We start from the raw sequence: 26,224 nt of genomic DNA, 5'->3' as shown, positions 1-26,224 counted from the left end.
GAAATGAAATACAGTATTAGAGCAAGGATCTCTCACAAGGATCAGAAAACATGCTGATTTTTATTCTCTGGGATTTTGGGGGATTTTTATTGAATTATTTAAGATCAAAAGCCTAGGGTTGCCTAATATTTAATTTTGACACCTGGATATTTGCGAGACAAGCTGGCTTCTCATGAGCTGATGTTATCTGTTTTAGCTGAAGCAGTTGAGGGGCGTATGAAGAGATTAGCAGAAAACAGCTTTAGTACTCAATTTGGTTTTGAAGAATAGAAGCTGAAGAGGAAGCTATTATTAAGAAACTACTAAATTGTTGCTTTCTCTTTCCCCTTTGTACCCTCCCTCCCGTGCATGTTAGACTCTCCCTGCTGATCTGCAGGAGTTAATATAGTTTTTGCCTTTCTGTAAGGTAACAGTAATGGAATTTTGAGCACTGCACTACCAAGGTCTCAGTCCTGGTGCAGGGCACTGTTTTGTGCAAATAACTTCTGTTCTAGTTGCTTGGAGTCTAAACAATGTAGAGAAGTCTGCTATAGCCTTGGTAATGAAATTAATTCTGTATTCTAGCTGTTTACCTTTTTGAAAAGCTGCTGCTCACTTATGTTACAACACAACCTTTTGCTTAGCCTTGACAGGTGTTGCCCTGTTCTGAGTAACAATGGTTAAATACTCTACTGATCTTTGTGACCTTAGTAGCCGAACTCCAGTGCCCGGCTGCTGTAAGGGTGTGTTTTATTAATATTTAGAGCACAACCGAATGAACAAAAGATTAAATTAATGTGAGGCTATCCTATTCCAGTTGTCACGGAGCACAACGTGGATTACTTGATTAAAAAAGGCAGGCTGAAAGCTGAGCATGACAACAAAGTAGGCAGGGCAATGATCTTGCCAGTGAGGTGGGGAATCCTATGGTAGCCAAGCAAGGGTAGAGCAGATTCAGAATGTTAGCCAGGGTCAAACAAGAGCCTGGCGACCACCAGAGAACTCTGTAGTGATGAGTCGGTCCAGGGCAACACCAGAATTTAAATCATCTGGGCAGAGTCAGGGTTGGTAAGGCAAATGGCCGGGTGTGGACGAACCTGCAGAGCTCTGCCGAGGGTCTGAGCTAGAATGCAGCCCTGAGGAGGGGAAGGGTGTCCAGTGAGGCCTCCTGGCTTTGTGCTGTGTGCCAGGGCTGCCTCCCCAGCAGCCTGCTCCGGTTTGCACAGCTGCACTGTGTCACAGCTGGCCCGGAGCCGAGCCCTCAGACCCCCGGGCTCTGCTCAGCGCCCTGGCACCGCTCTCTTTGGGGAAGATCTTGTCTGGGCTAGCCTTAAATCGCATGAAACCTTCCGCAGTTCCTGATCCTGGGATAACCACGGTGTCAGTAGTAAAGGGTGAAAAGAGGAAGTGGAGATGCAATAACAAAAAATGGGTCTGTGTGTTTTGTAACACTGACTGTGGCAATAAAACGCATCCTGTGTGTGAGGGGAGCCAGCCCCCCGGTGTGATTGCTGCAGCCGCTGTGGCTGCATTGGGTGGAGGGTATTTCCATGGCCCTTTGTGGATGAGGGCAAGTGTGGGAGGCACTAGGTACTAGGTAGCTATTGCTACAGTATGTTACAGTGATTGCTAATTAGACTGTTGGGATGGACAGAAAGTAAATTCTCTTGAAGCCTCTTTAACCTTTTGCAGCTGTGTTTTTGTGCCTTTATTCATCCACCTACTTTGACTAATATCTTGCTCTCATTCTATGACATTTTTTAGTGATTTATTCTTCTTCCCTCTTTCTGTGGTTTGAAAACCGTGTCTGATTTTTGTGAAGTTTCTGGTACATACTCTTACTTCTCTCCAGGCTGTGTCAAGTCTGCCCTTACATCATGTCAGCAGCCTTCTGTTGATTAGCAGAAGAGATCTATTAGAGTTCAGTGTTCCTTTGTTTCCTGCCTCTTTTCTTTCCCCCTTCCCCAGAAAAATTTTTTTGAGACTTCTCGGTGTTATTTCTGTGGGAGTTGTGTTGAAGGAGTCTTTGCAGCAGACAGAGGGTTGTGTAGAAATTAGGTTATGAACTACTCTGTGGTTCTCCCTGCAGACCTGTACTTGAGATGAAAGGGTTGGTTCTGTTTGCATTTGAGCTTCCTGCTGCTTTGAAAGACAGTGGTATGTCTCAGAACAGTACTTGCAATATGCTCCTTCCACAGAAGGGAGAGTAATGACCAGTGTTTTATAGATAGGCATGTGGTTCCTCATCTTCTTTAGCTCTGCCTGGTTAAAAGAGTTAGAAGTTATCACTGTTAATTTTTTATTCCCCTTTCCTGAAAAGGCAATGATAACTCAGGCAAAATATTTTGAATTGTAGTCTAAATGCATATCATGGTAAATGAGCATACTGGAGTAATATTAAATGCAACTGAGGCTTGTTCTGCATAATCAAATTGCTTAGAGATTTTTATCTTCTCTCAAGATGCCCATAAAGTCTTCACTTTGTGGATTTAGAAATTCCTTGCTTCATGACATCAAGGATTCCCATATGTTTAAGGGTATCTTGCTTGTGTAAGAGCAGGGATGTGACAGGCAATCAAGTTAAGCAAGGAATAAGGAGACAGCAGTTGCAGGTTTAGGGGGAGAAAACTCACAACTGTTATGTAAAGAAAGTAGTATAGGATCTCCCAAAACAAAGTAGCAGAGAGGCCCATGAGATGTGTTCAGAAGTTATTGAATAAATCTTTATAGCTTGGCTTGAGTGTTAGCGCTGGAATTTTATGTGTGTTCTTTTACTTAAGTGCAGTGTTGATTCTGGCACTGTCTAAGATTAGGTGCTCCTTTGAGCTGAAGGGTACAGCAGGGAGGTGGAAGTGGAGAGAAGTTGAAAGAAGGGCTTATCTGGTTAAGTGGCTTTTTCCTCTCTGCTAGGAAACCCACAGAGCTGTACTATCTAGTCAGTAAACATCTTCCACTGGGTGTGAGCTCTTGGTAATTTGCAACTCTTAATGATAGTAAGGGAGAGAACTTTTAGATAATCCAGATATAGGTGGTTGTTGTAAAGCATTTAAAATGGGGATCTGGGGAGGGGGGGGCAGCAAAAGGATGAGGAAGGAAGCTTGTTAAAGAGGAAGGAAGCTTGTTAAATGGGTGTCCTTCTCATTCTTGCAAGTACACTGTAAGTGGTTAAAGCTCAATGATGTAATTTGATTCCTTGGCAGATTTATTTTACAGGTGGTTATTTTGCAGTTATCAACTTTACATGTGCCCCATCTCCTTTCATTTAATGTAAGCCTGACTGGCAGCATTTATGACTTCTGATTCCTGAAGGAAATGACGCAGGATTTATGTTTAAGAGTTGGAAATTGAGTTCCTAATCTACAAGACAAATTTTCAATACATGTGTTTGTGTCTACTTTGCCTTTATGAAAGGGACAGAACTAATGGAAGAGGTACCGCTTGAACAGGTCTGGGTGTGGGTCTGATAATGGGAAATGGCAGTCTGAGTGTCATTCACCCAAGTTTTGTGTTTCACAAGACAGTAACAATTTGTTGGTTTGGTTTTTTTACCTCTGCAGTATGATCATGTGTCAACTTTGGTTAGCCATGCCAGCAGGAGTTACACAACTTACTTGGAATGACAGACTGTGCTGGACAGAGGATATCCCGTGAATTTGAGAATGAAGCTTGTAGATGATAAATGCCAAGGCAAGAGTTAATTTAGTACCCACTTTCCATAAATAGAGGAAGTTGATTCATAGAGTCACAGCTAGAGAGTACACGAGTATGTCAGAGACTTCACTGTCTTGCTTGAGATCACAAATTTGCTGAATAATGTGGCAGGCAAGTTGCAAAATTCAGTCTTCTACTCTTAGAATGGAAGTCAGATAAAAGGGTGTGGAAGGAAATATATTTTTTTGCTGTGATTGTTCTTTTTCACTGCTTGGCTCTTCAATACACCAAATACTTTCACTATTCCAGACACTTCAGATGTATTTATGATGTAGTAAAAGATTAGCAACATGTGATATTTGATTATGCTTGTAGAAAAAGAATAGAGAATTCTTTCTTCTCAGATAAAGCTCTATCAAAACCCCACAGAACAAGTAATCAAAAATGAAGGTAAGATTTTTTAAATGTCAGTTGAACAGAGAGTTTTAAAGTTCAAAGTTGCTTGCAAGTTGTGTAGGGTTTTCATATATCTCTAACATGTGACAGTATAATAAAACATATAGTCTAAAGCAGTCATATAGTTGTTACACTATATATTATGCAGGATATGATCGTGTGAAGTGTATTTTATGAATATATGCTATGTATTATTATGGAGAACAGTATTTCAGTTTGTATATGTGCTTTACTGACCACGAGTGTTGCTGTTTTGAGGCACATTGGCTTCAAATTACAGCAATAAACATGATAGGTGGAAGAATCACAGGGACTATGGCTTGGGTTGTGCTGTCAGTGATAGGGTTGAGTGTATCCAGAGCGGATTTTACGACCATTTCTGTTTCTAAATGTGCTAACCATCTGGCACAAATTATATGTGTGGTTTGTTTTATGCTTGAGGGTTTTTTTGAAGGGGGAGGAACAGATATAAAAACGCATGCTTTCTTTTGGAGCAGTTTTGCTGTACTGTAAAGATGGTGTCTAACTGCTCTGGTTATTTACTTTCTAGGTTTTTTTAGAAATGTTGATAGAATGGAGGCTGATACCAGGCATGTTAATGGAGTAGGAGAATAGAAGTGAGTGTATTTCTCGGCAGATCTGCAGTGGAGTTTGGAAAGTTGTCTGGATTGGCAGAGGCTACTTTGTTAGCTTTTAAAATAAATACATTCTTCTGCCAGGAAATAAAAGCTGCACCTTGTCAGTTCTTCAATGTATACCACACTTAAGTAGTCACTTCCAGGAGTCTGCCCAGAAAAATGAAGTGTTGTAGCATTGTTTTCTTCACCACTCTAAATCTGAGACTCAAGAGTCATTAATAGATCCTGAAATGTGAGCTGGTAGTTCAAGGGTCTGTTGCATACTGCATTTCAGTGCTAAGCATATTAGGAAAAAAAGATAACCACTTACCCTAAACTGTTCCCATCAAGTAGGTAGTCAGAAGCACAGCTTTTGTTTCTGTCCAGACTTTTTCCTTTGTTTCTAAATTGGTCCTGTAGATGCATGACTAATTGAGGATTCATTGCTCTCTGTCCATAAATGCTGATGTTTTGGTAGGAATTTTTTCAACATGCAGTAGCTCAATAATACATGGTCTCCCTCAATGTGTGTTTAAGCTGTTACAATTGAGTGTTTATAGTTTTCTAAATTCTACTCTTAAGCATATGGAATATGCATGAAATAGAGTTGATGGGCTGCAGTTGAGCCAGACTGACACAAATAAAATCCCCATATTATGTTCACAGAGATAATTAGTATGACTTTAAATACTTACCTTGCTGTTTCCCACCCATGTGAATCTTGACTGAAGTTGCTAATGATTATTAAAAAGTACACACCTCTGTTCTCCACACCTCTGATTGCACTGTCTTGATGCTTTGTAGTGTCTTGATGCTGTCAGGCTTTGTAGGTGTTTGACAGAGGAGATAAACAATGTTCAGTGGTTTTGTAGGGAATCTACAACAACAACTTTGTGTTCTACACAACATGCAGCTTTTCTGTGTAATTTGAAGTATTCTTTGTTCTGCCCTTCTTCTTGATATGTTAATTATGCTATATTGTACTAGCAAAATGACATTTGGCATCAATTTATTTTTACTATCCCATTTGGAGATGCATGAGTGGAAGACATCCTGTACAAGTGTCATGTTTTAGAGTTAATTTTAAAAATTATCTAGCTCTTGTTATGTTGCCATCTGTTTTCCACTAGCTTGAAGAGGAAACAGCTGTTGTGAATAATCTCAAGACTGTATTTTTAATAAAGTCTAATAGGTCTGCTTACCTTCATTTTGCATGTGCATCACAGGGAATGACTGTGCTGGCCAGGAGGGGAAATGTGGTTTTGCAGTAGGAGCTGTAATGAGTTTGGTGAAGCAGTGATTCTGCTCTGTCTCTCCATAGCTGGATTTGGATGCAGCTGGGGAGATCAGTGATAATGGGACACACTTCACTCGCTGTAACCATGCATTGTCCTGTAGAGGCTGTTATTGCAGCTCCTGGCCTCGAGTGCAGTGGTTGGCAGGCAGCTGCGGAGCCGACTGAACCTGCTGATCCCGTGTGGAGACTGACTGGTGGCCACGCCGTGCCATCTTCAGTGTGCTGAGCCAGCAGGGGCAAGAGCTGTACTTGCCCTCAGGGAAAGCACTGGAGATGGAGAGCCAGTGATCCTGCCTCTTCAGCTGACAGCATGGAGCTGTATGGAATTAGAGGTAATGTGCATCAGCAGCTGACACCATTTTGGGGAAAATATTTAATTCTCCGATGGAGAATAAGCATTACTGATGGAAAGTAGGGTGTGGATGCACTTGAATAGCTGATTGCCTTGTGGGCTTCTTGATTGTATTTTAGACTTCATTTTGGTAAGAAGTGAGAAACCTCATGAAAAATATGTACAGTATAAGTTTCAATCACAGCGGTGATTCAGCTGAATAAAGGGAAGGATAAATGATGGTAGAGAAGTTGACTGTCAAAGAATGCCTTGGAAAAAGTTCAGATTGGTTTATCTGAGCTCAAGCATTGCAGAGTGGCCAAGATTCAGTACTGTTTTACATAGATTGGCTTTCTTCATTTATTTCCCTTTGATTTTAATAGAAAGACTTCGTTAGGTCTGGAAAACTTTGCTGGGTTAATAATTTTTTTTTCAAAGGGCTCAACAGTAAAAAGAGTGGAGAGGCTAACCAGCAGAGAGCATTAAGTATTGGTCAGGGAATATAGAGTTGAATGGAGAATGATGATTAATTGAACTGGGTCTTCCCATAAGTAGACCAGATTCTTTTTGTCAGAGCATTTGTTGCTTTTGCTTGAGTCTTTAGATCAATGGCATTATAGAACAACCCCAGCAAGAGTAGCTGTGAAAATGAGCCTGTAGTTCAAGTACTTGAGATTGCAGCACTGAGATCTTCCAGGAGCTTACATCCCATAAACCTGCATGAAAGGTGTCCTATATGAAATGTGTCCAGTGCCACGCAGTTGCACAAGCCCTGTCCTGTTCATTCTCACTGCTGCCCCATTTCTTGCACCAAGGCAAAAGGTTGTGGTGTGGATCCATCAGGAGCCTCTACAGTGTCAGAGCTAATGGCTGCACAGTATCTGTTCTGAGCTGATGTGGTTGGTTCTGCTTGATGGCTGTGTGTGGCATGTGAACGTGTGTTTTTGCACCATGTGGGGCAAGATGGGCAGTGAGCAGTCACCTGGCCTGGTGGTGGCTTCAAATGGCTGTGAAGCTGCAGTGTTACTGAAACTCTGGGTGAGGATATTGCTGCTCCCAGCCTAAAAACCCCCTTATAACTCTTGTCTTCTGACACAGAATGAGTGTGTTGGAGCACAGGAAAGGAAGACACTGACTTGCAATTCAGTTGAAAATCAGTTATGCTTCCTTTGAGCTTTCCTACCAAACTTGTGCTGTTAAACAGTGTTTGCTGCTTCTCTGGAGGAATATCTTATGTATGTTAAGAACATATCAGTACAGAAATCTCTCTGCCTGTGGATAGATAGAAGGTAGGAGACTAGAGATAGTGGTGAAAGTAATCACACCCCTAAAGAGTTACAGCTGTGCTAATTACCAAGCATTAAGAACAAGCCTGCCCTTAATAGGCCACAGCTGTATTCAATTAAGAGGGGTATTATAAAAGAGCAGGTTGGCTGGTGGAGATGGAGTTTGTTGGCTGTGCAGAGGAGGAGGAGTCAGTGCTGTGAGGAGCTGCCCATGAGCTATCACCGAGAAGGTATGGAACCTTTGCAATAGGATAACAACATCTGCCTTTCAAAGGAGAGAAGCTTTGAGTGATAACTATAAGAATTCCCAAGAAATAAGCAAATAACAGTGACCCAGAGTATTGTTACCTATGTAGATGTTTCTTTTAAAGACTGATATTTTTGCTTAGCTTTACAGGCAGTTTCTTTGGTTGAATAGCAAACTTGCATTTGTTTTGCTGCTTGCAGGTATACCCACTGTCTCACTTCTGAATTTATAATGCAAGTATATTAATTTCAGAACAAGTTAGAGCTGGAAATAAGATGCAAGTAGTTTCTTTTGCAGAAACCCCACAAGTCAAAAATCCTCAGTATAGAAAAGATCTGCTCTGACTGCATATCTTTTGAAATAATTAACATTCCTGTTCATAAATGGTTCGTCTTCGGAAGATGTGGAGAAAGTGTCTTTCTTTGGATCCCTTAAGTCCATAGCTGGCAGCAGCATGGTTGTGCTGTGGTTGTGGCATGGTTATTTGAGGTGTAACAGTGCTGGAGTATGCAGAGGTGAAGTTTGCCTCAGTGGGAGCTGTTGTTGGGCTTCTCTCTGTGCTACTCTGTGCTTCTGTTGTGTGTAGGTGCCCTCTCTCCACTTGGGAGTTCCTCTGCCCTTCTGTTTTGGTATGGAATACCTCAGGCAGCTTCCCATGAAGAGTGTCTTTCCTATCAATCTCTGTCACAAAGCATTTTTCTGCCAGGTTGCTTTGCAGCAGTTATATACCTTTCTCATGCCTAAATTGGTGTTCTTTCTGTAGTAAAGCCCTTGGGGTCCATTTTTTTTCTCTGTATGGATGTGAAACCACTGCTGGAATTACACACTGCTAACAGTGAGATATTTCTCCAGGTTGCTTTGCAACAGTTATATTACCTTTTTCATGCCTAAATTGGTGTTCTTTCTGCAGTAAAGCCCTTAGGGGCCATTTTTTTTTCTCTGTATGGATGTGAAACCACTGCTGGAATTACACACTGCTAACAATGAGATATTTCCTCTCATGCTTACTGGGAGTTGTTTGTCTTACCTGTTTGTTAAAAGGACCAGGTGCTTTGTCCACTCCAGCTCTGTGATGGTAAATTCTGCTTTGTGTTTGATTTCCCACCCTTGTGCAGTTATGACAGCAGGCAAGAGGCTTCCCAAAAGAAGGTGTTGATCTTGACATGCTGCACAAGAGAGCCCTTTGGTGTAAGGCAGGTGGGTCAGGCTGGGATGGCTTTGCTGGCCCTCATATGCAGCTTCTGCAATCTCTCATGCAGTTGGATTAGCAAATACTGTTATGCATTACTGCCATGCAGCCTCATCTGAGGGGTCTGAAGTTGCATTTTGATTATGAAGTACTGAGAGGGATGGAGTTTGACCATGGAAGTTTGTGCATAGCAAGTCACACAGCAATCACAGATGGAGTCTGCAGCAGAAGCAGGATGGAATCCAGGTGTTCAACCAAAAGAGCTAGCTTCTTGCATGGGGATGGAACCTTCCTGCACAGAACTGCTCTGCTGTGTGGTATTGCTTTGTAAAAATAAATGGGCCACTTTTGAAACCACATGAAATGAGAAAGGGGTTAACTGAGGCTGAATGAATGACTTTCCGTTCTTGGGTAATCTCTGCAAAGAAGCATTAGTTTGTTTTGGTAGCCAAATCTCTGGTGTATTCATCCCCATCCTACAGCATTAAAAGTTGTGACTACAGCATGCACATGGATTTGTGTCCATCTACTCTATGTAACTTGTGTTCTACCCTAAAAGGTAAAAAAAGGGAATATTTTTATCCAACAAATAGTCCTTGGATGGGCATGTCTGTTTACGTGCTTTAACTTTTGCATCTGGTTATTGTAAATGTCTGTGAAGAACTTCCTTACAGTCTGTGAAAGTGTGTGATATAATCCAGAAATCAGCTTCATTTTACACTTGATTATCAGAAGCATTCCCTGACTCCACTCTCTTTTGCAAGCTATGAATTTGCACAGGGGTTTGAGAAGATTATTTCAAGACAACTTGATCCTGCATATGTATAGTTTGGCCTTTAGGTACCTATTGAGACGCTGCATATGATAACACAGCTTCATGTGACCCTCAATAAATATGAAAGGATTTATTGCTTTCTATTTTTTGAGTTTGAGATAAAACTAGTACATGTTGTATCAGCAAGGAAAACATGGTTTTCCCACTTCTGTTGGGCTTTGAAAAAGATGTACTGTAAGTTGATGTGTGTGGGTAAATTATCACTTTTTGCCTGCTTGATGTGTTCTGTAAAGTGCTGATGACAGAGTTAACCAAGGTTTTGTGTATTTTGGGTTTTTGATGACTGAGTAGTTGCACCACATAACTGTGATTCAAAACTGTGAGTTTAAGTTTAGTTAAATGTGTGTTGTCCTTTTTGGTTGTTGGGCTGAGGAATAAGCTTGGTTGCTGTGCCTTCTCCACCTGTGTGACAAGAAAGCAAGCCACTGTCACCAACTAGCTGTGTTGGCTCGAAGACTGTGCAGTTGGATCTTGGTTTGATCTGGCAAAGTTTTCAGAATGAGACTTCTAAATTGAGTAACACTACATTTTAGAATATCTTTTGTATTACATTGTGTTTAGGAATGCTGTGCCTTTATACTTCCATCCTGTCAAATATCCTTTACCTGCCCTTCTCTTTTTGAAGCTTAATCCTCCCTTATCATATATGAATGCTTGCGTAGGCTTAAGCATTTTAAGAAAGAGAATGTCTTTTTTATTGGTACAGCTCTCATTACTGCTGGACCTCTGCTACTGAGGCAAAGTCAGAGCAGGTTTGTGCTGTGTTAGAATGATGAAACTGAAGATGTGTATAACAATACAACTTTGTGAATGTGTTTGGAGTGGTTGCCAGATACTCCTCTTGTTCATGTTTTTAAATTCCTTCTGCATTGACAAATTATTTTTGCTTTTTCACTAGTAATAAGTATGCAAAATATTTAACACTTCATGAATACTTCACAGTCAGTGTGACTTTACCCTATTTTCTGCAGCTGATATGACTAACTTGTAAACTGAAACCAGAAGACTGAAAGAAAACCAACATCAATTGAGTTTCATTATATTAACACTGCATAATTTAGAAAAGGAAAGTAGGTCACTTTCCATTTTTAATACCCACTTCATACTTTGCATAAAAACCCAACAGGATTGCAGACAGTTCATGAAAAGTTATACGTTTCCCTGTAAATACAAATTTTAATATGAATGTTTGTGGAAATTGCAAGGGAATATTGTAATTTTGGCTCAGACGTTTCTACAGAATCTCAGCTGCTTATATCAAATTATGTTTTTTTGGAGCACACAGCTACTCAAACTTCTGAAGTAGTTTTGATCATTTCTTGTAAATAAATGACTATATTCAGATTCTTGCTTGTTTTTCTGCAGTGTTGTGCCTGTGTTATCTATATGCAGTGCTGGGGAGTGAAGAAGTAAATGTGTTTTCTCTTCCCATAGTTACTGAAGTTGGAAGATCAAGCATTTGGTTCTCATCACATTGCCTGCACAATGAGTCATGCTTTCTTCGTTAGGTTTGTTCCTCAGGCCAGGATTCATGTGATGTTCTCCTTCTCTGGGCAATCAGATTAGTCACTGCTTGAAATCCTGTTTAAAAAATAAATCGCACCACAGGTTGTTGCCTGCTCACCCATTGCATGCTCCCCCACTGCTTGCAGTTTGGGTTCAGCAGCATCATTATATTGAAAAATATATTATAGTCATGGTAACTGGCATATTATTGGAGTCCCACTGAAATTAGTCTATTAAATTGGGGACTCACAGTAACTAGCAAAGAATTGTCTATAAGGCAGGTGAATTTTAAGTAATTCAATGTGCTAAAATACATCTTGCTTGAATTTGGCTTCTTTCATTATACTGTGTGGAACAAAAACTACATTGCAAATGTAGTAGTAGCTTGAACTTTTTGAAACCTATAGATTTATAAAAGCAGTGGTTATAACAAATTGTTAACATAGATGGCATACTCTCATGCCGTACCTGAATCAGACTTTAGTATTTGGGGCAGAAACTGGAAGTATCTGGTGGAGCTGAGATTTAATGGAGGTTTCAAACAACTTTAGGACAGTAGCAGTTTCTAGTCACTACTATATAATATACTGTTATGAAGGGTCTTGAAGTTCTTTATCTTGGTACTAGAAGATTTTAGGGGTGATGGTTCATTGTGGGAAGTAGCAGTTTGAAAGACAAACTAATGCAGAAAATGTCTGGTGGCCAGATCAGAAGTAGGAAGAGAGAGGGGAAAAGATATACAGTGTAGTTGTAAACACATTACCTAGATGTTGCTGTTAGCTGGCTAAACTCTGTATCTAGTCAGTGAACAACAAATTATGATTTGGAAAACGTGTTATGTTCATGGCCCAAATCCTTTTACACAGGAGTCTGTCAATAGAAGATGTTAATAATGTTAATGCAGGCACCTAAAGTGTTGCATCTTATGAATGTGCCCAGGAGTGATATTTGGTTTGTGCCTTGAGAGAAATTAGGGTTATGACACTGTAACGGACTGGGAATTGCTGAAATAAATGGTTATAAACTCTCTCATAGTTTATAGATGAAAACCTGAATAGAAGGAAAGATGAATTAATGTTCCACATTAGACTTTGAATCAGGTTCTTATGAACAGCTTAATTTTTCATGTTGTAAGTTGTTAACGTGTTTTTTTTGACAGGAAAATGCTCATGAAGTAGGTGGAGGTGCAGACCAGTGTGGGAGAAATTGAGATTATCTATAGAAATCCAAATGGTGGTGTTTTGGATTTTTTTTTTACTGAAGGTTTTTGTGGTGGTCTTGTTTTGTCTCCAATTTTCAGCTTATTCTCACAGGTATCAGACACTAACATTTGTTACAAATACTCGTTCACATTGTTAGTTTTCCTTTCATTCTGTGTGAGACAGATTAGTGTGGTGACTAAAGAGATATGCTAGAATTCAGCTTTGGGTGAATTTTGTGGGTGTGGATGAACAGCTCATAGGGAATACCCAGCTTCAAAAAACATTGCCAGATTTGGAAGATACTCAGCCTCTAGGTGATTAACTACAACCAAAATTTAATTTTGAGTCTTGCTCTTATTTCTATGAGAATATCCATTGGAATAGAACAGCCCTGTGTTGCTGTGGAGTTTGTTTAATCCTGCTGCATTGGCTTCCCCTGGAAGACAACATACCTGTGTATTTTGACAATTACTTTGTGCAGAGATGAGTATGTTGGGTCTTATGTACTGTGAGATGAGGACCTGATCCTCTGTGTGCAGATGAAGCAAGAACAAGTAAATGCTTAGGTATTTGTGCATGTGAACTTCATTTCCTTGGAAGATTCTTCCCCCAGCCACCAACTGGGACACTGGGAAATTGGATGGGGGAATTCTTGTTTGTTTTTTTACAGTTCATTTTGCTTAGTACTGGTCAAGCAAGCCCCTTATACTGCTCTAAATTTGTGGGTAGATCTTTACAGCTTGTTTTTAAAATAATCTCATACACTCTTAGCTTCCAATTTGAAAACTTTCCAAGGCTTAAGGCAGTGGTGGCTACAATTGTAATTTCCTCCCTATACTTATGTCAGTTTGTCTTCATCTGTATTTTTGAAATGACAATTTATTTCAACAAGGAGCCAGGAATCCTGTGCTGATGAGACTTCTGAAAAACCAGATACTTGTTTAGTAAGCCAGCTGACATGGTAAATGGAATGTTTAGGATTTTGGATGATGATGATGGTCCAGTTCTGTTAGTGTATGGATGTTCTGGAAGTAGCCACTTCTAAAAATTCTTGAGCCAAACTGTGTGGTGGCTGTAGTTAAGGCAGTGCGGCTTCAGAGCAGAGGCATGGTGTCCTCTTGCTTTCCATGAAGAAATCAGTGGGTTTGTAGATCAGTGGCAGTGTATCCTTGCATCTGCAGACTCAGGAGTTCAGCTGCACAGCACTGCAAGCTGGCAAGTGGTTGCTTTGATAGTCAAGCTCAAATGCTTTTCGGCACATTAGGATGTTGGAAGGGGAGATGCCATTAATGGAACTCCAAGCTAGCAACAGGAAATTAGCATAATGTATGTAAATTCTTGTGTATTGTTATCATGCATCTGTACAATACAGGTTATTAAACAATGAAACATTTTTAAAGGCACCTATAATCATATCAGGCACCAACCTTAGTAATGTTCAAGTGAAATTTATTTTTGTTTTACTCTACTGGAAAAAGTGTTATGTAAATAAAGGCCCAGTAACTGATGTGGATGGGTTTGATGTCCTAATCTGAGAGCTGAGTTTGTAACATAGTGTTTGTCAGCCACCCAAGACTATGGCTAGAAAGGTATGATTTCCATTTTTCATTCAAAACCCATTGATAAGCATGTAGACTGAGAACTTGTTAGGATCACTCTTCTCTTAAAGGGTTTCCTTTTGTCTTGTTCCTTAGTGTAGAGGATGCTTGTCATGTGTGAAGAAACACATGAGGAATACTTAAATAGGAAAAAAGAATTTGATCTCGTTGTAGGAAAGTACCTATTTTCACTGTTCCTGAAGAAAGACTCAAGTAAAGCAACTTGAGGAGACACCAATACCTTGTTCTCTCCCTTATGATGATTAATTTTGTAATAGGAAGAATGTGTTTTGAATGTGGAAGACACTCTTTTCTTAATTAATTCCTAAGTCTTAGATGGTTTTCAATATTGGCTTGAACTTTTGTGCCCAAAATCCCCCAGGATTTCAATAGCCAGGTTTTATTTTGGTTTGAACACTCTGGAGCCCGAGGACCAAACTGAACCTGATCTAAACTTGATCCTGTGAGTCTCTGCCTGGTGAAGATGTTTCTAAATATGTAATTCTAAAGCAAGAGCCCTTGTGGACAGTGGAATCCTTGGAGGAAACAGTTACAGTTTCTTAACAGGACCACTAAAGTTTTGGCTGTTTAGCAATTATTCCTTTGTGTTAGTAGTTTTTAATCTAAGCAAAACACAGCCTTTGGCAGATTTGTACTTTCCGTGTTACTTTACTCTAAAAATTTTTGGTGTCACTTGTGATAGAAGTGATTAGTGTCCTGGAAGAGGGAGGGCGTGACTCCTTTCTCATTGCTTGTGTTTTGTTGTTTTTTTTCCACACAGCTGTTGCTTTTTGATTTACAATTAAAAAAATGGGATGTACATCGATAAAAATAGTCCTTTTTAAAAATTTTTTTTGTGATGTGACTTTAGGTTTTGTCTGTGAATAATATAATGAAAGCAAAAATACTTATTTCCACAGACACTTCTTTTTGCTTATGCTGATGTTTTTGAGAACAGTACTTTCGTTCCTTAGCAATGACTAGGTTCCTTACTACAGAGCAACAATCTTCAAGTATGCTAAAGTACAGAGGCTCTCAGAAGGGAACACTTGTTGGATTTCGTTGTGAGATATTGTACATCACTTGCTTGTATTTCCTGTGTCATACTGTTTTTCTAAAAATAGCAAAAATTGCTCGCTGTTTGCCCAGTGCAGCTCCATGATGGAATAGTCTGTTTAAAGTTACTTCCTCTCAGCTTCTCTGCCCCTCCTGCAGCCTGAATCTCTCCCTCATGTCCTCCCACAACAGATGTTCAGTGACTTAAACTTTGCTGAGAGAATGTCTTTCATAACTTTAGGAAGCTGATTTTCATTTTTTAAGAAATAACTACCACCAAACCAAGCAACTCCCCCTCACAAACGCCCCATCTCAGAACAAAACCAGAAAACCTACCGAGAGCTGCACAAGCCACAATCTAAACCAAGGTCACAATTCCGAGGCCACAGAACTGCCTGTAGCCAGTCCCTGCAGTTCTGAAATTGTAGGAAAAACCTCACAAGTCTCTATCAGATGCAGCTGGGAGTTGCATGAGGTGTCTTGATATAAACTACCATCTTCAAAACATAAGCTGGATTGAAAAATAACATATGTGGAACTTTGTGTCAACACAGATAAAGACAGTCTAGCTAATTAATCCGTTTTTCTGCAGAAATATGAAAAAAATCACATCAAAGCAACTAATGCTTCCCCCAGAATGCCAAAGGAAAACTGAATTTAAATGTGAACTCCTTGAGAACACCTTTTTCCTGGCAGTATTCTACTTTAAAATAGTAGGATACCTTCAAAGTATCCTTTTACACAGAATAGCTTCAGTCTTGTTAAAAAGCAGCTGGACTGTGTATTTTTTATTTTGTGGGATTAAGTTACTGTTCTAAGGGGATCTTTAGAGAAACCTGATGCCTGCTGTTGACCACAATATTGGCAAGTAGCATGCAACCAGTTATTAAAGCGTTGAGGAGAATTGTGCTTCTCTTGTACAAACTAAAATCTTAATTTTGCAAGCAGCTCTCATGAAACTTGCTTCATAGGCATCTTTCCTCCCAGCCCTGGGATTTGATTAACAGCCCTGGTGCTGTAAGCACTTAAGTACTTAAGATCATGACAAGATCTTTTGAGCCTTCTCTCTGTTCATTCTTCTTACAAGAAAAGTAAGACTGTCAGCCTGCAGCTTCTCATTGCTCTCCAGTGAAAATATCCTCAGCTGCTTCTGTTACACCCAGCAAAATCAAGCAAGATATGTGGACAGTTTTTTGGACTTTCAGGGCTGTAAAAGGAGAACTGGAATGTCTGATCACATATGTATAGGAAAAAGGGAATTTGGCTACTTGCCATTCTGAGTGATAGGTCTGAGTCTGTCCACCATGCAGGCTGTGGCTGGTTAGCTTAGCCATTGTTACAGTGGACAGAAAGGCTGTTTGCTGTGCCAGAACAGACTCTAGATCAGACAAGGATCTGTAGGAAGGTTCCTGACTGGTATAGGATAAGTTTAATCATGTGAGGAGGAAAGGAGGTAGTGTGGTACTATGGTGCTGGGTGTACTGGTGGAGTGGATTGTGCAGGTGGGATTTTAACAGATGCCAAATGCTCCTGTCTCTAGGCTGTGAACAGAGCTATCAGCTGGTGCTGGTCTTCAGTTTCATGCCAGAAGATTTGGGGTTGATGCTCTTCCCCGAAGCCAAGAGGGTTTCCACGTGATACTCTTGTCTAAAAAGTAGTAATTGATGTAGTGTGCTTTCCGTGATGGCTGCTTGCTGAAGCAAGGCTGTGGTATTGGGGCCATGGTATGGAGCTGCTCAGGGGTGTTTCTAATGCCTGGTTTTCAGTGGTGTTTGGTTGGGGTAATGCCTTCCCTGATAACGTGATGACTATTTCACGTGGAAAGAGGCTGGCAGGCAAGGGCTTTTAGATTAAGAACAGGTCATCTAAAAATCTCATTTTCCAGATCATCAAAATCTCTTCGCAGATGGCTATTTTTGACCTGGTTTAGAAATCTAATGCAATGTGTCCCTCTATGAGAGGAAAGTGATGTGTATGTGTGTGTACATAAATGCCAGCGGTCAAGGCAAAGAGAGAATTGTTGGACAAGTAGCATTACTAGCCACCTCTGTTTTAAAAGAAATAATTCTTTTTAATATATCAATTTCCTTTTTAGATGTATGATTTTTGTGTTTTTCTTATTTTTGGGCTTTGAGAATTATACACAGATGTGGAGAGAAAAGAACATTTTTGACACTTGGCATGTATTGCTTAGCAAGTGTTGATTGTTTTGATTTTACTGCAGAAGTACAAAGGAGCATTAAGCTACTTACATAGCTCCATAGTTGCATGCTGGGTACATTGGGTTTTGTAACTTTACTTTTAAAATTTATTTTATTTTATTGCTATTTTCTATTTGTATTGGTAAAAATTAATTCAAACTCTCTTTTCTGAGAGGTATACACATTATATATACATACAGGAATTATATACAAATGTAACCATCTATTCTGCTTTCAAACATTACATTAATGTCATATAATTATCACATTAGCTGTTCAGTAACAAAATTGGTTTCTAATGTGGATGGAAGTTTTTTGACTGTGACCATTTCAATACTAAAAGGGATTATTTTCTCAATATATTCTTCCTGAGGTATTGCAGTCATGTCCCTAGTCCCCATCCCATCTGCAAAAAAGATGATCTTTTATGTGCAAGAAAATGAACTGCTTTCTCAGCATTCAACATAAATGCAACTGTTTCTGTTCAGTTGAATTTTAATGCATAGGCATGAAATTCTAGGTATTCCTGTGTGTGTTAATCAACATTGAATGGTATTATATTTATGTTTCAAGTAAAATTATTAATTAGAAACTTGCTGTCATCTCGATATTTTACATATATGCAGAATTTTATGCATGAATAGCTTTTTAAGCCTAAATTGTGATAATCAGAGGTCTGGGTGTACATACGTTTTCTGTTTTTGCTTGATCTGTGGATGTTCAAGCAATAATGATTTTTCAGAAGAAAGAAAACTTGAAAGGAATGCTTGAGATAATTTTTCAAGATTTCCAGCATCTCTATTGAGATAGAGAGCTTAAATGAGAACAGGAGAAGCTTTTCATTCTTGACATACATTGCTGCTGTGCTTTTGTTCTTGAAATGCTTCCCTGCAAGCTTCTTTGGAGAGTGTTTTTCTGAATATAGCAGAAACAAAGTGGATTGTTGTGGGTTTGGATACGATGCCCTTTTCAGATTTTAGGTATTTTGTTTCTGTACTTAAGTCTTTCAGCATTCTCCCTGAAGTCAAATGCTCTGGCATTGAAAGCTCAGCTGTTTTTATTGGATTTATTTTTGGGAAGTAGGTTTCTGTTTGCTCGTTTGTTTTCTGAAACAGTTTGAAAAATGGCTCTCTCGTGCCATCCTGGTCAAATATGTTGCTGGTAGAAAATAGCAAGCTAAATTTTTAATGCATTACAAAATCTTCCTTAATGCATTCAGATTGGCAGATGTTTGCTGGTGACCCAACATCTGGCAACACAAGAGCAGGAAATTTGTTGCAAAAGGTAGATATAATATGTGCCTGTCGTGTAGTCTTTGCTTTTCAGAAAGTTGTGTCTGGGGAAATGGATCAGAAACAAACATGACACAATAGCAAGTATCCAAATTCAATTTAAAACACCAGATGCTTAAAAAAATTCAGGTGGGAAAACCTTAAGGAAATGTATGTATATATTTATTCCTAGAAGCATTTTCAAAGTTTTTTTAGTTCTTACCAGTTATGCTCCCCATGCCCTTCCTTGCCATATGTAGGAGAGCCCTTTTAACTTGCTGTCCTTTGGTTGCTGGTGTTTTAGCAGGGCAGGAATATGCAACACTGGAATGAAGAAGGAAGACAAATACAGTTTTTCCTTCATCTTCTTCCAGCTTGTTGTATTCCCTGTGCCTGGCTCAAGCTAAGCTATCTGTGCTGCCGTGGTAGTCTATTTTTGAACTGTAGCAACCTTGTAGTAATTCTATGAGGAGAATGGGGAGAAGATAGCAAGCCAGTGACATATTCAGAATTGTACAGTCTTTTTTAAGACTTGTCCAAAATACCTAATGTTAACTTTTCCACAGCTGAAATCAGCTTTGTTAGGTTTAAGTGCTTAGTGCTAAATTGAGTTCAGCACACAGTTAAATTAGGACCCCTGTACATTGGAAGTGCAGGGATGGGGGGAAAAGCTATTGCAAACTTGAACAGATTATTCTGCTGCTGTGGCTCCAAATGGAAGCCTTATTCTCCAAAACCAAGTGCTTGTGTAGTCTGAATTGTCAGGGTCTTAGACATCTTAAGAAACATTCCATTTCTTCTTAGTGGAAGTGGAAAACTGAAGACTTTAAAGGTGAGTGTATTGACCTTTCATGTGCAAGCCCTCTCCATGTTCTCCAGTGTGCAGGTACTTCACACTTATGAAGAAGGGAGGAAAAAAATGGGAGTTGGCTTTTGAAAATGCAATTGATGAAGGTGTCTCTTCTGCACAGATAGGTTAAGTGATTGAATTCTTGCCCAGAATAAATGATCTTTTCAGCTCTGTTTTTTGAGAAAATGGAAATGGTGCATGACTGTATCATGTATTAAGGGCTTTCTTTTTTTTTTCATTTTGCTGGTAGCAAATCCAAAAAAATACTGGTCAGATTGTTCAGCTTCATTGTAGATGGCAAAACAGTGCAACAGAGGGAACTTTTTTGTCTTAGAGGAATCTAAAGGGCAACTGAAGCTCTAACAGAACACATTTGTTGACCTAAAATGTCTGGCTAGAGAGCTGAGTCTTTAGCTGTGGTTGAAAGCTTGATAAATTTTTCTTTCTCGACTGCTCAGTGCTGGAGGAATCTAAACAGCCATTGGGTGCTGCTGGTGTTGGGAAGAAACAGTATTTTTTTTTTTTTGTACATTACTCAAGTCAGTAACATGATTAATATATTGGGTTGGTCAATTAATCCCTTGTTCTAGTCTCAGAGGTTTTTCAGGGTCTTTTTTCATTTTGAAGAAAGAAATTACTGTAAAATGTCTTCTCTCTCTATCTTCCCTCTGTGCACTTTCTACCACTGTGATGCTGGTGACCTTTAATTTGCTGTACAGACTATGCAGGCAGCCATTTTCCAGTGATGTTAAATGGTGTCTTCTTTTACACTGCATTTAGGTTTCAATATTGTGGCCTTTCCTATTTTAAGTCTTTTAAGAAAGAAGAGAACTGAGTTTTCAAAATGTCTCTTAGAGTATTTGACATAACTATTACCTTTAAGTGCTCAAGTGAATATTGTGCACATCAAAAAAATGGAAATTAAGATGAAAAATAGAAATTTGGTTTCATGTGATGCATTAATCTTGAAGTAGGAAGTGGAAGAGTGAAGAAAAAGGGAAGCTGTGTTACTGTTTTGGTTTAATTTTGAGCTTGAAAATTTAGTGTCTTTCTCTTGGAAGAACCGTGGGAACAGTGTGCCAGCCCTGGAGGAAGACTTCCTTATCACTGTGCTATTGAAACGCTTCCTGTTGACACTGTCTCTTTGGGGAACTGTACCCAGTTATCCAGGAAAAAGGCTGGTCTCATGTGACTTTATTGAAGAAAAATTAACAGGAATTTGCTTGCCTGGGGAGAGAAGACAGACTTGGAGGCCTCAGTTTGTGTGTGTTTGATATGTAACTTGCTTGAACTCAGACTAACAAGAATAAAACTTGGAGGTTTAGTGTGGCAGGATAGACTTCAGTGCAGACTGAGCAAGCCATCAATAATCCTCAGTGTATTTTTGTCTAGGGCTGCTGCAGTTGAACTATTGCTAACACTTCAGCTTAGTTTAACACCACATTGAGCATGCCAACAGATGTTCCAGTCACACCTCCAAATTACAGTGGAGACAGCTTTTTTTAATCCAATGTCTCACAACTCTGAAGGAAGTGGGAAGAATGCTATCAAGTTGTATCAGCTGAGCTGAGAGAACAAATTTATTTAGAAGAACTCTGAAGTGAGGCATTACTGTCTGAAGCAACAGTTTCAAGTCCCTTTTTAGTGCCTCTATATATGCTCCATAGTTAGCTTTAGAAAACATATGCCCATGCAGTCACTGATGTACAAGCCATTTTTGAGAAATGTGGGTGTGTGATGGTTCCAAGGACATGCCGTGGGTCATTTAGCAAAAGTGTGTGAACGGTGTGCCAGAAAGTGATCATAGGCAGGAAGACATGGAGTCCTGTGTCATTTTATGCCTTTCCTTACTTTCCTTAATAGCAGAGGGTGCAGGTGGCTCAGCATTTCCTTGCTATGCATCTTCAGTATTTACAGGCACGTGCGTCAGATTGCTGTGGAACAAATCTGCCAAAAGGAGCAAGTATGTCTTTACTGAAAATAGGGTTGAAAAAAACAAGTTGATTCTGTTATTAGTGTGTAGCTATTTGGGAGCCAGAGACTGGGAAACAATGTGTCTAGGAAAGTGCACTTAAGCTGAGCTGCAGAGGTTGGATAAAAAGTTATATTTGTTACCGTCATTTAGAGTTTCCTTCTGTACTGGCAAACACGCCTGTGTTCCCTTGGTCTGTGCAATTTTAGTCTTACTCCTTATATTTTTACCAGGATAGAATGACCTAGTAGCCATGCTATGTGCTAATAATCTCCAGCTACTGGAAGAGTGGCAGTAAATAAGACCATGAGCAGACTTACTTTTAGGTCTGAGTTTTGTCTTTGAATTAAATTACTCATCCACATAGTGATACACACTTTAGGAGAATGATGAGGGGCATTGTGCAGTTTAATTTTGGAGAGTTTTGATTTTTATCAGTCAGTTGCGGAAGTTTAGTGCTTGGCTTTGGTTGTTAATGAATATGTAGAGGGCAAAACTGTGGTTTTGTTTTGTTTCATACACTTGGGTTTGCTAGTCTCTTGGTTAGCCTGAGCTCCTCAGTCCTCTCCTTTTTGTTGTTGTTAATTTATAGTACTTCTTGCTGTAGTTTTGAAACAAATGTTTATTGTGAAGAATATTCATGACTTGCATGGTACCTTTGTGCAAGGGCCTTAGGCAGCTTCACAAGTGCTAATTATCCCGTCAGAGTGCTTTGAAGTCCAGCTTGTGATCTAAGGCTGTTGGCTGTAACTGGAGTGACTGTTCTCCGTCTTCACATCCGTGGTGAGTGGTGGAGCTGTGATCTGCACAGCTCAATTGCTGTGTTCTGGTAATGACTTCAGGATAAAATCAGTGGGCTGTATTGAAAAGCTTGATCGCTATGTTGTGTGGTGTTCTTGGTGTCTTAGGGGAATATTGATCAAAACCTAAACATTGTATGGAAGGACATAGTCTGCATCCAAATACGTGTGAATAAATTGGGTGCAGCAGACAGTTGAGTTCTTAGCTGAGCAACAAACCCGATCAGGACCTGCTGCATTGAAAACAGGAAACTGCTGCAAAGTTTGATGGAGACTTCACATTTGAGAAGGAGAATATAATACTTTTCTTTAGCCATGTTGCTGACACTGCAGTAGTTGACAGATGACTAATTTATGGATAACATTTTAATATGTAATCTTTCTGGTGTTTTTTCTTTTTGTCTGTAGGTGAAGCCAAAAATCTTCCTACATATCCGGGGCCAAACAAGATGAGGGATTGCTACTGTACTGTAAACCTGGACCAGGAGGAGGTTTTCAGGACCAAAATAGTGGAGAAGTCATTATGGTAACACATACATATATAATGTTCTGTTAACTCTTCTCATTATCTGCTAACTAGGTTTGTTTAATATTCCAAAGACACTTTGAGGGAAGAAGAGAGGATGAATAGGGTTCTTCCTCCAGTTTTAAAAACACTAGTGGTAAAAACAGTAATGTCATGATATCTACCTGTATTTAAGGGAAAATGCCTTCACCAAGGCAATCCATATTAATTTTTTTCCCTAACAATGTACCACCAGTGCTCGTTTCTTTCAGCAATATTTGTTTTGTACTTCCCTAAGCTTTTAAAATCTCAAAATGGGGTTTAGTGAACCTTTTCTAAATTGCATCTTTCTAGGCTTAGAATTTTGCATTGGTCTGACTGCCCTAGGGAGTTGGGTTAAGAATTTTATTTTTTTTCCTGTCACGAGGCTGTAACTGAAAGGAGAGGTTTGAACATAAGATGCCTGTCTGATTATCTTGGACACTTCCTATGAGATTTCAGAGGTCAAATGTAGAATGAAACAGAATGAGAAGCATGTAGCAAAAGTTAAAATGCTTTCTTCTGGAAATCCTTAGACTTAAAAAAATAAGGGGAACTAGGCTGGGTATACACGTATATTCTGGTAAGCAAGGCTTTTTTTTGAGTGGAGAGAAAAGAAGCAGCAAAAAACAATCAAGTTCTTAACTTCTATCTTAAGAGATAACTCTCACCCTTTTCCCAATTTGAGTAATATGTTAGGAATTTGCTATTTGTCTTGTTATTGCAAATAATGTACTTCAGGAAGTATCTCTAGACCTCACTCCCAACTACTCAGTACTTGACACATTCAGGAATGTGAGTGGGTTTTATTCCTGTAAATCTCTTTAATTGTTTTTTCACACAAATTTTTATTATCTTTAAGCCTTGGTGTTTTTGAGTGATGGTGCTAATGCTCTTTTATTTGTAGTATACAAACAAAAAGCAAAAATTGCTCTGTATGCCTTCTTCCTCACCCCTATAGCTGACATGTAGTGTCCCTAAATCAAATATCCCTGAACCAGTGGTTTTTTGAAAACTGATTTTGTTGTTGTTGTTTTTGAGATTTTAAAAAAAAAAATTCTGGATGATCATTAGTGCTTCACAGGGAAATGGAAGATAGGAAGTGAGGTTGTGTGAGAATAGTTGATGTCATTTCCTTGAATTAATCTAGGCATTTTTCTATTGAAAAAATAAACTCTTGGTAATAAAAATAAGCAGCAAGTATAATTCCTTCAGTGGGAAAAGTTCCATCTGTCTTTAGATTGTCTTATAAAGATGGAGAGGTACATGAGGCTATGCAAAATTGGAAGGTTTCTAGGTTCCTGACATGACTAAGTTAATTTTGTTAATTGAGGCAAATTCAGGGGAGAACTGAGCAATGATCAGAGGTCTGGAAAACATAACCAGTCAGGAGAGATTGAAATATTGGAATTGTTTAGCCTAGAGAAGAAGGATGAGAGTAGACATAAATATGTAGATAAGAAACAAAAAAACTCCAAACAACCCCCCCACCAGAACAAAAACTTGAAGTGGGGGGAACTAGTCTGTCTGTCCTGTATGGATATTGCAAGTAATAATGAACTCAAATTGCAGTGGGGAAGGAAGTTGAGGTTAAGATTAACTGTGAAGAAAAATCTCTGCTAAAGGTTCTGAATCACTGGAGTAGATTTTGTTGTTTTTTGTGTTTATTGCTGATGACTTTTAATAGGTTCTATATGGTCAGTTTCAACTAAATAATAGGGGTCTTCCAGATTTGAGACAGTGGTGGGACCAGATGACCTCTCAAAATCCCATTATGGACCTATTTTCTTTTATCTAAGGCTTGACTGAAGGTGGTCTCCTGCATCATTCTTTCTTCTCCTAGTGAATTCCTATCATCAGTGGCAGCCTGCCTTCTCCCTGTGTGAGCTTCTGTTCTCAAATACTATTTCTGAAAAACTTGCTGCTTTAGAGTCTCTGAATATCCACTTACAGACATTGATATCAACTCAGTCTTGCATTTAGCCCTATAGGTGTTTCCCTGTTTTTGCCTTTCTGGGCCATAAAAGAAGAACAGATAAAAATCCCAAATACATGAGTGGTAATCCTGGGATGTCTTCCCAGTCTGTGGGTAGGAATTGCTCTTACTTCATGAAGCGCATTCAAACAGCTACTTCATCTTTCATGACTGTGTTTACATCTTTTAAAACAAATGTATACATAGACTTCCAGAAGATGTTTTTCAAATGATACCAGACCCTACTGCAGTTGCCCATTGTTTTTTGTAGGGTTCTGGGACGAGAAGCCAGTCATGCTGTACCATTCTTTAATGCTTGTTTGCAGATGGATTTAACCCATTGAGGGAGTTACTGGGCAGGTGAGGCTTGCCCTATGGAATTTCTGTGCAGCTGAGAAATCCCTGCTCTCATGTACGGTGCTCCTTTGGCCAGCACTTGCCAACTTAATAATGAATTGCATTGGTCATTTTTTTGAGGTGTTGCTGCAGGGGTACTAAATGTTTGGGAACAGGGATGTGAAGCTGGGCCAATGCTTGACTAAATTAATTTAGTCCTCCCTGAAATGCTGCGTGGCTGTGTGACACAGCTTGACACAGTTCTCCTCTGCAGTTTGAAGGGGAGATCACTGGCTCTGGTCTGTTGTTCATACCGGGTTTCTACTTCCTGCCCCTTCATGTCTGGCACAGGACTGGCTTGCCCTAAAGTTTTAAGTATTTCTTGTATTTTTACTAAAGCTGATAATTCCCTCATCTTCCAATAAGCTTGAAAATAATTTTCATGTAGTCTATAGAAAACAAGATACTTTGTGTGAAAATCTGAATTAGGAGGTCATTCATATGCAGCCCTGATTCTGGAATGATGTCTTCTTGTTCAGATTTATCCTGGAGAAGTCCATCTTTAAGGCTTGTAATTGATACAATGTCTTGTGTAGTTGGGAATTACTATTCCCCCCCACCCTTGTTTTTCCTCAGTTGAGTTTCTTTCGGCTTCTGCTAGGCATTGCATAAATGTATATTTTTCCGTGCAGGCCTGCTCCTGGTGTAAAGCTTAAATAGAACTGGCAGATGGAAAAAAGGAAGCAGTTATCTCTCCTTCCCAGAGGGACTTGGATCAATGTCCAGTTCTGGCTTGTTTGGAATATCTGTTATAGAACCTTCAGACTCTGACTCATCCTCTCCTGTTTTATGCTGGGACAGTGTAAGAAGTTGCCTCCCTGAGCTTTGTCCTGATCTTCTGCAACATATTTTCTTTTTTTATTAGTCTGTGGCAGAGGCATGAGAAGACAGCTGAGAGCAGTAACCTTTTAAATCAACAACGCGTGAATCATTCAGAACTCAAAAGAATTGAACCAGCACATCCT

The 26,224-nt window shown here is 39.5% G+C and overlaps 1 protein-coding gene across 3 annotated transcripts in view; it reads left to right on the top strand.

Annotated features, from left to right (window-relative positions):
• Positions 1 to 26,224, top strand: part of RASA3 (RAS p21 protein activator 3) — a 134,605-nt gene that overhangs the window by 19,102 nt on the left and 89,279 nt on the right. For all 3 annotated transcript variants that reach the window (XM_039714331.1, XM_039714330.1, XM_039714329.1), the window contains one exon: positions 22,753 to 22,870. In XM_039714331.1, coding sequence (XP_039570265.1) covers positions 22,794 to 22,870 — 77 coding nt within the window. In that variant the 5' untranslated portion in view covers positions 22,753 to 22,793. The remainder of the gene's footprint in view (positions 1 to 22,752; positions 22,871 to 26,224) is intronic.

Source organism: Passer montanus, unplaced genomic scaffold (assembly GCF_014805655.1).
Source record: "Passer montanus isolate IOZ18808 unplaced genomic scaffold, ASM1480565v1 scaffold3, whole genome shotgun sequence".
In the NCBI taxonomy this organism is placed as follows: Eukaryota; Metazoa; Chordata; class Aves; order Passeriformes; family Passeridae; genus Passer; species Passer montanus.
The sequence above is the reverse complement of the archived record's forward strand: the minus strand, read 5'-3'. Positions and strand labels throughout refer to the sequence as shown.